At 37.2% G+C, this 14149-nt stretch overlaps 1 protein-coding gene across 1 annotated transcript in view; it reads left to right on the forward strand.

The window, feature by feature from the left end:
- ARMC9 (armadillo repeat containing 9) overlaps positions 1 to 14149 on the forward strand; it is a 53184-nt gene that overhangs the window by 12046 nt on the left and 26989 nt on the right. Inside the window, 3 exon segments of the mRNA XM_030455840.1 lie at positions 5689 to 5724; positions 12504 to 12538; positions 13262 to 13373. Of these exon segments, the coding sequence (XP_030311700.1) occupies positions 5689 to 5724; positions 12504 to 12538; positions 13262 to 13373 (183 nt within the window).

Consider the following 14149-nt stretch of genomic DNA (forward strand, 5'->3'; position numbering starts at 1 on the left):
CAGGAGGACTTTGTGAAGTGTCAAAGGAAAAGCCTCCTTATTCTAGCCAGGGTTTCTAATAACTATGATGCTATGGGTATGTTGTGTTCCTCTTGAAAATCTGTTATGGAAAGATGAGGAGATAATAAAAATGTTACTTTTCTATGTGCTAATATTTTCAGAGATAAATATTACTCCTCATTGCTCTTCAAGCTGTTTTAAATGCCCTTGCTTTCATGCTAATGGTCAGAATTCCTTTCTCTGATTTGCCATGTGTTTAGAATGTACACTCCTAGCAGCTTTTGCAGGTTGCATATCCGAGAGTTTCAGGAGGGAACCAGAGTCTGTCTGTCTGCTACCTCAACATCAGGGTCTATCTGTAACTTCTCTCCTGTCAGATTTACAGCATGCCTGTTGTGCATGGTTATGCCTTATCCCACTCCATGCTGTACACCTTCCCTCCCATCTTCTAACCAACAGTTTTCAGGGGTCTTCCCTCTTTCCTTGCCAGTGGCTTTCTGAGATAACACTTCATCACAGAATCACAGAATTATTGGGGTTAGAAGGGACCTCTAGAGATCATCTTGTCCAACTCCCCCACTAAAGCAGGATCACCCAGAGCACGTAACACAGGACTGCATCCGGGTGGGTTTTGGGTGTCTCCAGAGAAGATAGGTATCCCAGTGGTCTTCAGCATTTTTACCATCTGATGTTGGGGTTATGTGTCTCCCAAATCCCCTTTTCTGGATTTAGATCATCCATTATGCACAGCCACATGCCCTCTTCTATCTGTTCCTGGTCTCTGCTTGCATCAAGGCTTCTCTTTTTCTCCTTTGCTTTCAAGTTGCTCCATTTGGCCAGGGTTCTACTCTTACTATTTTTCTTTCTATCACAACTTGATCCTCTGATATCTTAAATCATTTTGGGAAGGGGGCAGAGTGAAGAGTGTCATCCATACACAGTGGATGTGTACCCAATGGATTGTTTCTTTATCTTCACTACAGTGAGTGCAGAAGTGGCTGAAGCTGTGTCTTCACTGATAAAGGTTGGGTGGATTATTGCTAGACTGCCTATGTCTTTCTGTGCCTCTATCACATAACACTATTTTAGCATAAACATCTATCCTTATATGGTTTAGCCTTTTAGCTATAAACATCAGTTTCCTTTACTGTGGAAAAAAGACTTTTAAGAACAATAAGGGATCATTGAATAAGTGGGTAATCAGCAGTAAAAACACAGTATTTCAGCCAGAATCTCTGCCACTGGAGGTTTTTAAGAACAAGGTAGACCATTTAGCAGGAGTGGTTGACTGCTTTTCCTGGATGATTTAGGTGACCACTCAAAATCTCTTGCAGCCATACTTCCTCTGTTCTCTTCTACTGCAACATGATTGTTGATTGTACACATCATGTTTATTTAGTCTTGCTTCTCTAAAAGTGTTTCTAAAAGCGTTTCTGCTCTTCAAGTGCCCTTGCCACTGTACTTATGCCATTATGGTTGCTTTAGCACAGTCCCCTGCTATGTAAATAGGTCAGAGAATGAGGATTTGGTGGTGGTGGTGGATTTTTTGCCCTCCTGGAAGTCAATTTTAGCTTTCCTTTTGTCCCAAATTAGGTTAAGCTCAGCAAAACTGTGTTTTTCTGGCACAGTTGTATCTATTTTTATACTAGACTAACTATTTCTGTGTGACTTCATGTCTTCTTTACCCACACTTTTGGAGGCAGTTGCTGTGCCAGCAACATTCTCTAGTGAAGGACCAGGACAGCTATAGCACTGACACTGGTTAGATTAAGGGTTTCTTGGCTGGTTTAGGTCACTCCTTTACAGTGAAGTTACAGTAGCTGCTGTGGCTGAAATCTAATGTTTCTATAAGCAGACCCACACACTCAGGCTGTCTGAGGCATTAGCCAAGTGGTGGAGGGTGAATTACAGTCTTCAGCTGAAGACATTCACTACATCATAACCTGATTCTCTCGTCATATTTTTTTCTCCACATTTGATTCATCCTATTTTCTACTTTATTTTCCACTCAGAGTTCTGTTTTTTCTACATGAACAGCAAACATGTAGAAACACACAAATAAGTATATAAGAAGAAAAAATACATATAGGCCATCTTCTTAGAAGAAAAATGATACTCCTTCCTCCTCATCCCAAAACACTTCTATGTGTTCTCTCACTTCTAACTGTTCCCTCACTCTGTTGATCTAGGAAGCCAGATGAGATGAACTAAAAGCCAAATTCTGACTTTGCCAGTAGGCCACTGAGGCATCTTCTTACTTTTACTTCTTCAAGGATTCCAAGTACCTCATTGTTAGATACATAGATGTTATTGTTCAGTCCTTAATTGGTTTCAGGTTTTCACATAAATTTTGGAATAAAGCTGGAGGCATCATGACCCAGACTACGTATTAGCATGAGTTTGCAGCATCTGTGGTGGATTTGTCTTGGAAGGTCCCTTCACTTTTTGTTATAACTATTTAGACACACTAGGGTGTGGTCTTCCCAGCTACTCTCTTTTACAAACCTCCTTCAGCTCTAAGGGGCAGTCACCTGTGTAATTGCAGAGGGAAGAGACTAGCAGAGGGGCATCTCCTTTTCTCATTCTTACCAATAGGTCACTATGTGGGCAAGACTAGTGAGATGTTTAAAAAAGTCCAAAAAGTCCATGTCTGAAGATATTTGGCAGGCATTAAATATGGTGGTTTATTTGTTTCCTTCCCAACTTAGTTTTGAGTATTCAGAATCTGACCCTATCTCACTGACATCACCAATTTCAGGACCAGACCCTTAAGTAAATTAGTTTTGGTGGATCAGTATCTCTAAATAGATGAGTAGAAGAGAATCATTAGCAAGGAAATTACTTTTTTTTGGTGCACTGACATGCAACCTTAATATACCCCATTTTTTCTTTGGGGATGAGTGGATGTGGATTACAAACCATGAAAAGAAGAAATGCTTCAGTTCACAGGCAGCTTCACTGGCACAGCTCAGGGAACAATCCAGGCCTGGGAGCAGCTTCTGAGAGCAGCAAATGTAATCATACCCACAAAATTTTACTTATCAAAGACTTCTGGTGTCAGCTGTTGCTTTGTGCTCTCTCGTAAGCTGGCTTAGCTCTTGTTCTTCTGCAGAGCCATTTCATGCCTTTTGGTTACTGTTGGGAGATGTTTCAAGGCTCTTCTAAAACCCTCTTCTACTATAAGACCAGAAGTCTTTTTCTAGCTGCACTTCAATGTTACTGTCATTTTCCATCATAATATTTGATGTGCATGGTCCTGAATCAGGAGATACGAAATCTGAAAGAATTATAAAAGTGAAATGTCTGGATGTAAGAGTAGGAGCTCAGAGCACCAGGTCTGACAAGTTGAGGTAACATTAATCTGAAGATTTAATCAGATTCCTAACTTCTAATGTTGGTTTGAACATGGGACTGATGTGGGTAATGGTAAACTTGATGAGAATAATTTTAAATGCAGTGATCTGTCACAGTCCCTTGTATCTTTAATACTCTTGAGGTAAATTGAGTTAACTTGAGTTTTACTTTTTTCTTTTTTTTTTCTTTTTCTTTCTAATAGTGATTTGTGTGAAGCATGAGTGGTAATTTCTGGATGTCTGCAATTTTCTGTTTAATACAGGTCATGAAGCCAAGGGGATTCTGGCTTCTTTATCACTGAAGTGTGATTCATTCCCCAGCAAAAGTAGCTCCTAAGCTTAGGTACAGCTCTTAAATTCATTAACAGATTTTCTGATTCAAGTAAAATGTTAATCTTTCTAGAATTTATTGGATTAGGGATAATGCAATACAACTCTCCAAATTTCAGATTAAAGGGAAAACAGGAACTGTTTTTTCAGGTGCAGTCTCTGTCAATAGTCAAGAGGAGTGTTGATGACCACAGAATATTTCTGTGACTAGAAAGCAGTATAGTTGTTTGCAAATACTGCTCCTGTGCTGTGGAATAGAATAAGTGCCCATTATGTTTTTACTGCTATTCAGTCTGATTATATTTACTGTAGCTACAATTAGTTGAATTAATGTCCCTTACAAGATTTAGGTCTCTTTTGGTGCTACTCTTGAAGCTGTGGAGAAATTATTTTTTTAGTTCTGTCACTAGACAAAAGCACAAGCTCTTTTACAAAGTTAAGCTGTCATTTACGAGCTGTAAGCAAGGGTGATTTTTTTTAACTTTCTGGTCTGTGCTTTTTTTTTTCTCAAACTTGCTTTTTACTGCAAATGTGAACATGTCAGCAAGATATAATAGTTGTGGCAGATACTCTGTTTCTTACTTGTGAATGTATAAGAAGACTGTATGAAACTTAGGAGACAGGGTAGCAGAAGTTAGGGGGTTTTTTATTGCTCTGAACTATTAGAGTGGATTCACCAAACATGTGAATGCATGCTCCTTCATTTAAAGATAATATGCACATTACAGCAAACACCATCTATCCCCAAGTAACCTTTTCTCAGGATGAAATAATTCAGTCTTCTCCATCCCTGTCCACGGGATGATTCTGGTTAGCTCCTGGATTTGCTCATTTACTTGTCTCCATTGATGTTGTCTATTGTCTTAATTTTAATGTTAAAATGTCTTCACCAGGACCTTTCTATGTGTGTATGTGTAGCACTGTGGATGTTAAAATATTTATTCACATCAGGGAATTTTCAGTGTGATGATAAAAAACCCCAATAATGTCAGATATTTAAATCTTCTTTAAGAATAGGAAGAACTTTATTTTCTGCCCACAGTGAGCAGTGGCAAGTTTCTTACACCTTCTGTATTAAGCTGCATGTCTGTTAAAGTAGAAACTGCTAAATACTGTGTTTGTGTGCTTATTCATCTGCACAAATATGTCTTCTAAAGTTAATTACTGTCAGATTTGCCCAAAAAGAAGCAGAATAATTAATGTTGGCCTTATTTCATTGTGTTGAACTCTGTACTTCTATTTTAAATTAATACTGCTCTTTTTACATATAAAACTGTGTAAAGTTATATGTTAGCCTAACTAAAGAGAAGATGGCATAATTTGGACTAAACTACTCAAACCACGAATTATCATAAGTTTTTTATTTAAGTAACTAAATCTTAAGTTTCCTTCCAGAGAAGGAAACTTTATTAATTTATCATTTGGAGCCTTTTGGGATGAGGAATTGATAACATTGCTAAAACACCTTGTCTCAGCTTTTGCTGTGTGCTGATGAGAAACTCCAGCCAAAGCAAATATGGAGAATAGTTGCAGCTGATTTTGCTGGAGCTGAGATCTTTTGATCAATATCATAATCATTAGTACCTCTCCCTTAGCTGCTTCAGTGCTGTGAATAATAGAAGTCATATATTCCCATAAATATGTTGGTGCTTTGCACCTACCTATTCTGACTGACACTTGCAATGGAATAATGTGTATATTTGCTGTTTGTTGAAAGCAGAATGTATAATGTAAATTACATGTAAACTCATGTGAGATGTAAACTCATTGTATGTAAACTCATGTAAAATCATGTGAGTGATATCAGTCCTGAAACATACAAGTATATGGATTGGGAGAAGGTGCTTACACTTTTTAAAGCTAATAGTCTTTTCATTTTTAGCTAATTTTGATTTGTTGAGTTTTGGATTTTTTTTTAGAACTGTGCATTTCTCTGTAATTTATTCCTCTTAACTTGTTTTTTTTAATCTTCTTTATTTTATTGTGTGCCTGTTTGCCCATAAAGGGATATTACTCTATGAGCCCTTGTGATGACGGATATGTAAGTGTCTATATCTTTATATCCTTTCACATTGCCTGCTGCAGTCTGTCATAGCCTATATTTCTCTTCCTTTCACAATGTGTAACAATATTCTGTGCATTTTAACTTGTCTTGACATTAACTGTCCAGCTTATAAAGAGCAAAAAAATGTGCAAGGCTTGGAATATCTGCATGGCAAAGGGAATAGAAGTTCTTAAGTAACTTCATGGCTTCATAATACATGTAACACAGCATGTCAGGAAAAGAGCAGCTTTGCCCACAATTTTTACATGAAACACAGCTTCTTTATAAGATTCCAAAACTGCTTATTTCTTCCAATGAACATCAGTGTAGATAGAGTATGATGCCTCTGATGTGTACCTATAGGCGCTGATCCCACAACACCTTTGAGGAAGCAGATAAATGTTATTCCTTAAGATAATGCAGTGAATTGACGTGTGCTCTTCAGGGGTGCATCTTACTTTAGTCAAATTTTCAATTTTTGAAGTGAATCTTTCTCTCTGTAGTAAAGCTTATCAAATTGTCTCCTACAATTAAAATGGATCCTCTTAGTAACTGAAAAAACCCAGTGGTATTACTCCCTGTGACTTCTGTACTCGGATGGAAGTTTTTATTCTGGCAATATTACAAGTACACCATAAGTATCTAATTTTGCTCATAGTGCATTCTTTGCAAAGAGAGGAAATTAGTTTACTTCTAAGTAACTTGGGATGTGGTCAAGTCATAGAAGTGATTGACACCAATTCTGAAAAAGTCATTCATTATTCTACTTTAAAATACTGCATATATATTTTTATCAGCTTTGTTTAGATATAACAGTATTTCTCCTTTCAATAAAAATGGTATTTTTTCCCAAACATATTCCTCATCTGCAATTTCAGTAACCCCCTTAAGCACTGAACATTCCATGTTTTGTTTTAAGAAATAGTCACAGATTTACTGAATGCAATGAACTATTCCTTTTTATCTTGACAGAAATTGCTATTCACATTCACTTGTGGTAAAAGATCACCTGTATCAGCCTGTTCCTGTTGATGATCATAATGAGTGGCCATAATGGACACATTTTGCTTGACATTTAGCATTGTGTTCCCACTCAAAATGGTCTGCTTTGAGACTGAGAAAAGCTCATTACAGATGAGAAATTATTAATTAAATTATCTTCGCTAAAGAAAAATTTTGTTCTTGTACAAGTAGCTTTAGTTAAATGTAACTTTATACAATGTAGAATACAATAACTTATAATGCAGGGTTGCTTATAAAACTTTTATAAAGCTGTCCAACTCTAATTCTGAGTTATTGATTGAATATATAGAAAACGTTCAGCCTCCCTTCACTGTTTTTATATAATATTTTATACTTTTTCTGACATTTTGTCTTGTCATTACATTGTCACATAGTAGTACAGTGTGACTTTACGTATACTTCAGATGTCTTAACCCATTTTATATGCCAAGTGGAAAGTTTCCATAGTAGCATATCCCTTTTTGAAGTAAAGAAAAAAGAATTAATTATAAATGTTTACAGATCTTCTTATGAATTAAATTTTCATAGCATTGTAGACCTGCCAGGTTACACAAGCTCAGAGTCAAGCCCAACATCGGCTGCATGTAGCAGTGTTGTTGTTATTAGCATGTAACAAATGAGCTTAATATATATTAATGAGTTCTAATGCTATATACAAATTTGATCAAACTTTGGTTTTACTTTTCACATACCTTTGAATATTAATTCTGAATCTGCATTGGATTAACATTGAATTCTTATGCTTATTTTCAGAGTGGTAGCTGAGGACAGGATCTGGCTTTCAGCTTTAGTCTTTAGCATATTATGAGTACATACATCAAATACCAAAGTAGAGTTTGTTTGAATACAGAGCTACGGTATTTGATAAAATCAACTGTGGTTTTGGCTTGCACATGAAATGCATCTGTTTTCTTTTATAAATATTGATTTTATTTTTCTTTCCCCTTTGAACTTCTTCATTCTATTCTGTGATGTTTGTATTCATGCCTGGCTTCATTCAAAAATGAAGGGCTGCCATCTGTGGCTAATCTGCTAATCTGCATTGTGACAGAATTACTTGACTTAAAATGGCACCTGGTTTGGCTTTGGCAAGAACCAACACACACATAAGTCATACCCCCATGATCCTAGCAGAGTGAGCTGTGCTTGAGCTGTTTTTTCTTGTGTTTGATTCTTTTCCTTTCCTTAAGACACAGTTTCTGCATGTGTTCCAGTTATGACAAATGGTTCTGTCTCAAGATTGGTTTTGCATGAAAATTATTTTGTTCAAGATTAAGGTGTTGAATGTTGGGAGTCATGTATTGTATTCTTCACACTCTTGTTCACTGGCAGTTTAAGGAATATTGTTACTCAAAAGGTTGAATTAATATCTAAACTGTTCCAGGAAAGGTAAGAGTGGGGAAAGGGCTTAGGAAAAAATATCGAGGCAATAAATGCTTTTTAACCCAAGAAAACTGGTAGTAAAGAGGAGCTATGTACATTTTGTTGATGGATACATCATCTAATGGCTCATATAATGAATGTGTAACAGGGAAGTTACCTCTCATCAGTTCCTTTGACCCTGTGTTTCAGTCTGTAGCCTTGGGTTCACCACCTGGAGACTAATGTTTCTATAACCTTATAAAAATATTACAAATTTACTTTCAATAGAGTGCTTTGAGGACTATAAATGCATAGTTCTGATGGTTGTACTTCCTCTTGTCCAGTTACTTAAAAGCAGTTTTTATGAATAAGTTCCAACTTTCCAGCGTCCAGATTCTCTCTCCACAATACTGTGAAGTTGAAGTGCTTGCACAGTTGTGAGAGAAACAAGATAAAACTTTAGTATTTAGATTTGAGAATGAACAGCAGGAAAGAGAAGAAGAGGTCTGTGAGATCAAAAAACCAGAAGGCTGAAGTGGGCTCTCTTTTGCCCACTTTCAGACTTCAATATTAACTTTCTCCTCAGTTAAAAATACCCCTTTGTTCCTAAAAATAACTTTAAAAGACTTCATGAGTTTATGTGTACCTGCAACATAGAAATCCATTTTTAAAAGCATATGACTGAAGTTTTGCAAAGACCTTAAAACGAGTTTTATTAATTTGGTGGTAGAACAGGTTTTTGTTCCTAAGAATCTCTTGGTTTTGCCTTGCATGGTAACATTGTGTTGTGAGGGGTGAAGGCTGGTTGAGCTGGCATTCCCACCAGAAGTAATGCATGTGGAAGCCTGGCTTTGGATCCCCTGTGTACAGAGATAATGGTAAAGACAATGACCTTTTTGCACAGGCTAGACTATATGTCTTGAATTAAGCCAGTGTACTGATGTAATTAAGCCTAAGAGCTGATTTGTAGAACCCAGCTGTATTTGAGCTGTGGTTTTCCTTTGTTAAAGCTAATGCACAAGTCATGAACTGGATCTAAACAGTTTTTTGGGGTTAGGTTATGTCAAGAGAATAAACTGGGTAAATATTCTGAGATTGGGACATCTCAGATGCATATTGAAGAGGAGAAATTGAAAGAAACAAATAAATACTACCTAGTGAAATGCCAAAGGCTGTCAAGTGTATTTGCTTCCCTGCCAGGGAATTTGTAATGCGCATTTACCCTTCCCTGCTTGTGAGAAAGGCTGGCATGGTAGTAGAGCTCTGAGGATTCAAGGTGCCACGTGTCTTTCCTCTTTAAAAACATGAATAAAAAGGTTGAAAGTTGAGAGTCTGTGGAAGGAGTGTAGTCTGGATGTAAACTGTGGGATCAGCACTCCCACAGTGGTACTGTATATGGATCCCTTATTTGGAAATTAAACTGAGTGTATGTCAGAAGACCCATTTAGCAACAGATTGAGTATCCCTCAGCAGGGATCATGGCTGTGAGCTTCACGAGTGCCTCAGCTGTCTGACACAAAGTAGTGCAGATCCTGAAATCATAGCCCCCTGAGCCACAGGAGAGTTGCTGGGTTGCCTAGCTGGCAAAAAGTACCCTATGAAGAAATATTATTCTCTAGCAATATTCTACTGCAGTCCCTGTTCTTATAAAATTACTTAAAATAGAGGCCTAAATAAATTCCAAAATACTTGTAAAGAAAAATACTTGTACTAGAGTTATTGCCATACTGTGTCAGGTGCTAACTTATTTTGCAGAATTATTCTTTCATAATCAGACACTAAATCTCTTGGGTTTCTGTTTATGGTGGCTGTACCATGCGCATTCAGTTGTTTAATTACAAAACAATTTTTATGTCTTGCTTGCATGCTGCCATGCTTTGGTAGATTTCAGGAACCAAGTTGTTCAAGAGACTGATGTCTGTATCTGCTTTCCAGATGAGAAAAATTGAGGCTCAGAGGTGGGAAATGACATGTTTAAATTCAGTCTTCTTTCAGTAGCTAAATCAGGACTAGAAGTGTGTCTTGAGGCTCAAGCCAATGACTTACTCATAATGGACAGACACAGATTAGCTTACTTATGGCTAATGCAATCATATAGAGGGAGGTGAAAAAATGCATTCTCTGCCTGTAACACAGTTTGTATTCTTCCTTCTTATCAGTGGTGCTGACCATAATCAAATTCAGAAATGAAGGTGTAGTGAAGGACAAAGTAACCCTGAAAAAGTCTTCCTGTTTCTGTTTTGCCTCATTGAACCTGACATAATATGAACTCTGCATCCTTATTTTTTCCCAGAAACACCAAAAACCTGAGAGAGCTTCCTCCTCTCAAGGGGTCAAGACTGCTAAACTTGGTTCTGATCAGGAAAGTGTGTACTGAACAAGGTTTTCCATTGGTGGTCTTGCCCTTGGGGCTCCAGTGTAGGGTCTGCCTCATCAGCTGGTGCTTTTTTTGGAGTAGGTAGAGTGCTCAGCCAAACTGTACTAAATGCTTTTCTGTGCTCCAGCTGCCAGCTTAAAAAGTAATTTGGGAATTAATGGGCATGCTAGATCTGAATAATTTTTTAAAATCTGAATGTTTTTCCAGTTAAAGTTTCTGTAGTTTGAAAGTTATAAAAGCTTGCAAAATCATACACTTGCCAAAAAGTTTTATTTGTGTGGAAGGGTGATGCGTGTAACTTTACCAGTTATATATCCTTTACTTAGATTTTGGTTGGAGCACGTTTTTCTTCCTAAGGGAGTAAAAAGACTTTGCTGAGCTGCTGGAAGCTTGTATATACATTAATTTACTCTTCATGACTTGTTCCAGTCCTTTTCTCACTATTGTTCTTTGTGTGATCATCTTCAAGAGCTCCGTGATTTCTTTTGTTTTAATATACTACAGTAATTTTTTCCCTGTTTCCTTTAATGGAGGAGAGTGCTGAGGAAGGTAACAAATAATTTGTGATCTCACTGCTCACAAGATTATATATTTTTGACTGGGAAAACAGTTTTGTTTAAACAGAAGTTAACTTTTTATATGTATCAAAAAGTGCTGAGAAAAGTCAATACAAATAATGAGGGGAAAACAGTTTAGGTGGATGTGAAACTTTGAAAAAACTTTTTCCTGTGCAGAATAAACTGATTTGTGAACTGCTGTCAAGACAGGTTAATTTTGAAGTGTATGACCTCCTCATTGTTGTGTGCAAGTCATTCATTGACTTAAACATTATATAAAATGCTTTCTAATGTGCATATAAGCTTATTTCACATCCAAGAGAGGAGTTCCTTGTATTAGGAAGGATGCATAGCCATGAGGTGGTATGTTCAGGAATATTTCAGCTGGTGTAATTCAATATTCTCTGTGGTATTTTGTGGGGTTTTTTTGTCTCCTAAATCCCTCAGTTATAAATCTGAAAATAGACATCAGTTATATAGCTCCCACTGAAAGAGGTTAGGTTAGAAGAGAAGGCAGGTTTTACAGGCATAAGTGGTAATGATAAACTGTTTTAGAAAGTGAGTAGAGAGGTCAACACAAAGAGACCACTCAGAATAATCTGTGAATATGACATGCAGTTGATATCAGAATGCATTATATGTGGCACTCTTATGCCAGAAATGCTGCTTCTTGGCTCACCTACAATTAGCTCTAGCAAAAAAATATTTACTGAAGCAGACAACTGTTATATGGAACTTCTATATAGTGTTAATCCTTTTAAGTTTTGACTTCTTCAGCAGTGGTGCCTGCATATGCTCCATGTGACACTGCTGCAGAGAGGAAATATCCAGCCTTAAATTGAACTTATCCTTGGTAGGACCACTGAGAACTTGGATGCTGTTCCAGATTGGTTTTATCCATACCAGAATACATAGTATTTCTTTCCTTATTAATAGTTGCATATAGGGTCGTATATTAGTAGCAGCAGACACTCAGTGTTGCAACTAAGAATTGTAGCAAATTTGGATTCAGTATATTGTGCTTGGTCTCCAGTGAAATATTGGAACTTTAAGATATGAACATTTTTTAAGTCAATAAAAGTATTTAGCAAGTTTTTAATCTTCCTCCATGGGCTTCAGGTGGCTGTTTCTATGCACTTTTTTTCCTTTGTCTTTATTTTTTTAAAATACCTCAAGTAGGTAATTTTTGGAGTATGACAGTGAAGATAACATATTCATATGATAATAAAAGAGGTTTTTTGCCTGTGAAACACTGTAAGGTAAAAGAAAGATAAACACTGAAGCTGTCTCTTTCTTTAGCTGTGTATCTATTTTGCAACAAGGGTTTTATAGGAAACAACTGTAGAACCTAAGCAAGATAATTCTCTGTGGACCTCATTGGTAATACTGTTGGTGTGAAATTTGGATTAATCTTTTGTGATTTGTTTTTCTTTTCTTTTTTTTTCCTTCTGATTCAGGCTTCCACCATGTTAAGAGCATCTATAGCGCCTGCGTAAGTATTTATTGCTGAGCTTCATTCATATCTGCAGAGAAAAGGAGGGAGGGTAAGATAAGTGGTAGGTTAGGAAGATAGAAGTAAAAAAATTTGAGTGGAATAAATTTAATATTTAAATAAAGAATTTACTTCAAGCAGTTTTGTTAAATGAAATTTCTATTGCAGTATTAAAACTCAAAATAGCAAGATAATACTGGTGCATGGGGAATGGTGCTATATTAAGTATTAAGTTAAGCCTGCATAGTCCATCTTGTAAAAATCCATTTAGCCTCCCACCTTTGCCTTGGAGAAGATATTTCTGTGTGCTTGAGGGCTTAGAGGTGAAGTTGGAGCTGCAACTTATTACTATGTCTGTTTATAACCATGTGCTAAGAGCCACAAGCTGCTGCCCTCATGCCCTTGTGGTCCACACAGGACAAAAAGTGATGTTACTGTACTGTTTTGTGCCACTAAAAAACTCAGATCATCACTTGGCCAGCTGTCAGAGTTCTGTGTCTGCAAGTCACATATAAATAAGCTGCACAGAGGGTAAAAAAAATATATGTCCAAGTTTTAAAAGTCTGTTGTTCTAACATGGTAATGGTAATAGAAGCAACAAAGGTGTAAAAATGTGGAAGCTCTTTTCCTGAAGCACACTTCCTGTTTTGGCTCTTCTCACCTCAGTAACATCAGCTGCAGAAGAGAGAGTTCTGATTAATGTATTTCCCGTTTGTGTTGTAGGAAGGTGCAGGATGTGCCATTGTTGCCCTCTTTGGATTATGAGAAGCTGAAGAAAGATTTGATTACCGGGAATGATCGTCTCAAGGCCTTCTTGCTGCAGGCTCTGCGCTGGGTAAGGGAGGTGGCCTCAGTAGAAAGAGGCATAGATCTCTTCTGGAGGGGCCAAGAATTAAAATTCGTCTTGTGTGCAAGCTGATTGTTCTAGTGGTCAGATGAGCTATATAAGCAACTTTGCTTGTTGATAGTGAAGCTTCCTGAGGCTCTTAAGGTGATGAGGAAAGCCCAGGTAGTAGGTTTGTGTTTGTAACAGTACTCTCTGAGGAAGGCTAGATAGGAATTCCTGGGATACTCAGTGAAAGTAAAGTCTAACGAGTTTTCAAGGAAATTGTTGTTGGTTTAGATAGTTCCTTTTTCCATGTATTGCCCTATTTTAGATTTAATAAGTATTGCTCTATCAAAGAAATATTTTACTCTAATCACCAGTTTTCCTTTATAATCAAGACATTGACATTCTGTTTGACTCAGAGAATGTAGTGATATTTCAGGAAAAGAAACAAAGGTGACAACAGGAAGATACATTTTCCTGCTGAAAAGGAAGCTGATGGGTTCAAAGTGGCAGACATGAAAGATGGCAACAGTGGAATTCTGATCAAGCTTCAGTGTCCATTTTCACTTTAAAAAAATATCCGTTGGGCCTGACCAGTGGTGATTCTAGCCCAGTATTCTGTCTCAGCTGTTTTAGAAAAACAACACATCTGTATCTGTTGGACAGGCTTTTTAACTTCATGGGAAGCAATGCTTTATCCTTCCTGTATGGATAGTGATGACAGCTCCCAGGTAATAGTTTTGTAGAGGGTCACTGAGCTGAGGTCAAGTCAGTTCATTTAA

Source organism: Calypte anna, chromosome 9 (genome assembly GCF_003957555.1).
Source record: "Calypte anna isolate BGI_N300 chromosome 9, bCalAnn1_v1.p, whole genome shotgun sequence".
In the NCBI taxonomy this organism is placed as follows: Eukaryota; Metazoa; Chordata; class Aves; order Apodiformes; family Trochilidae; genus Calypte; species Calypte anna.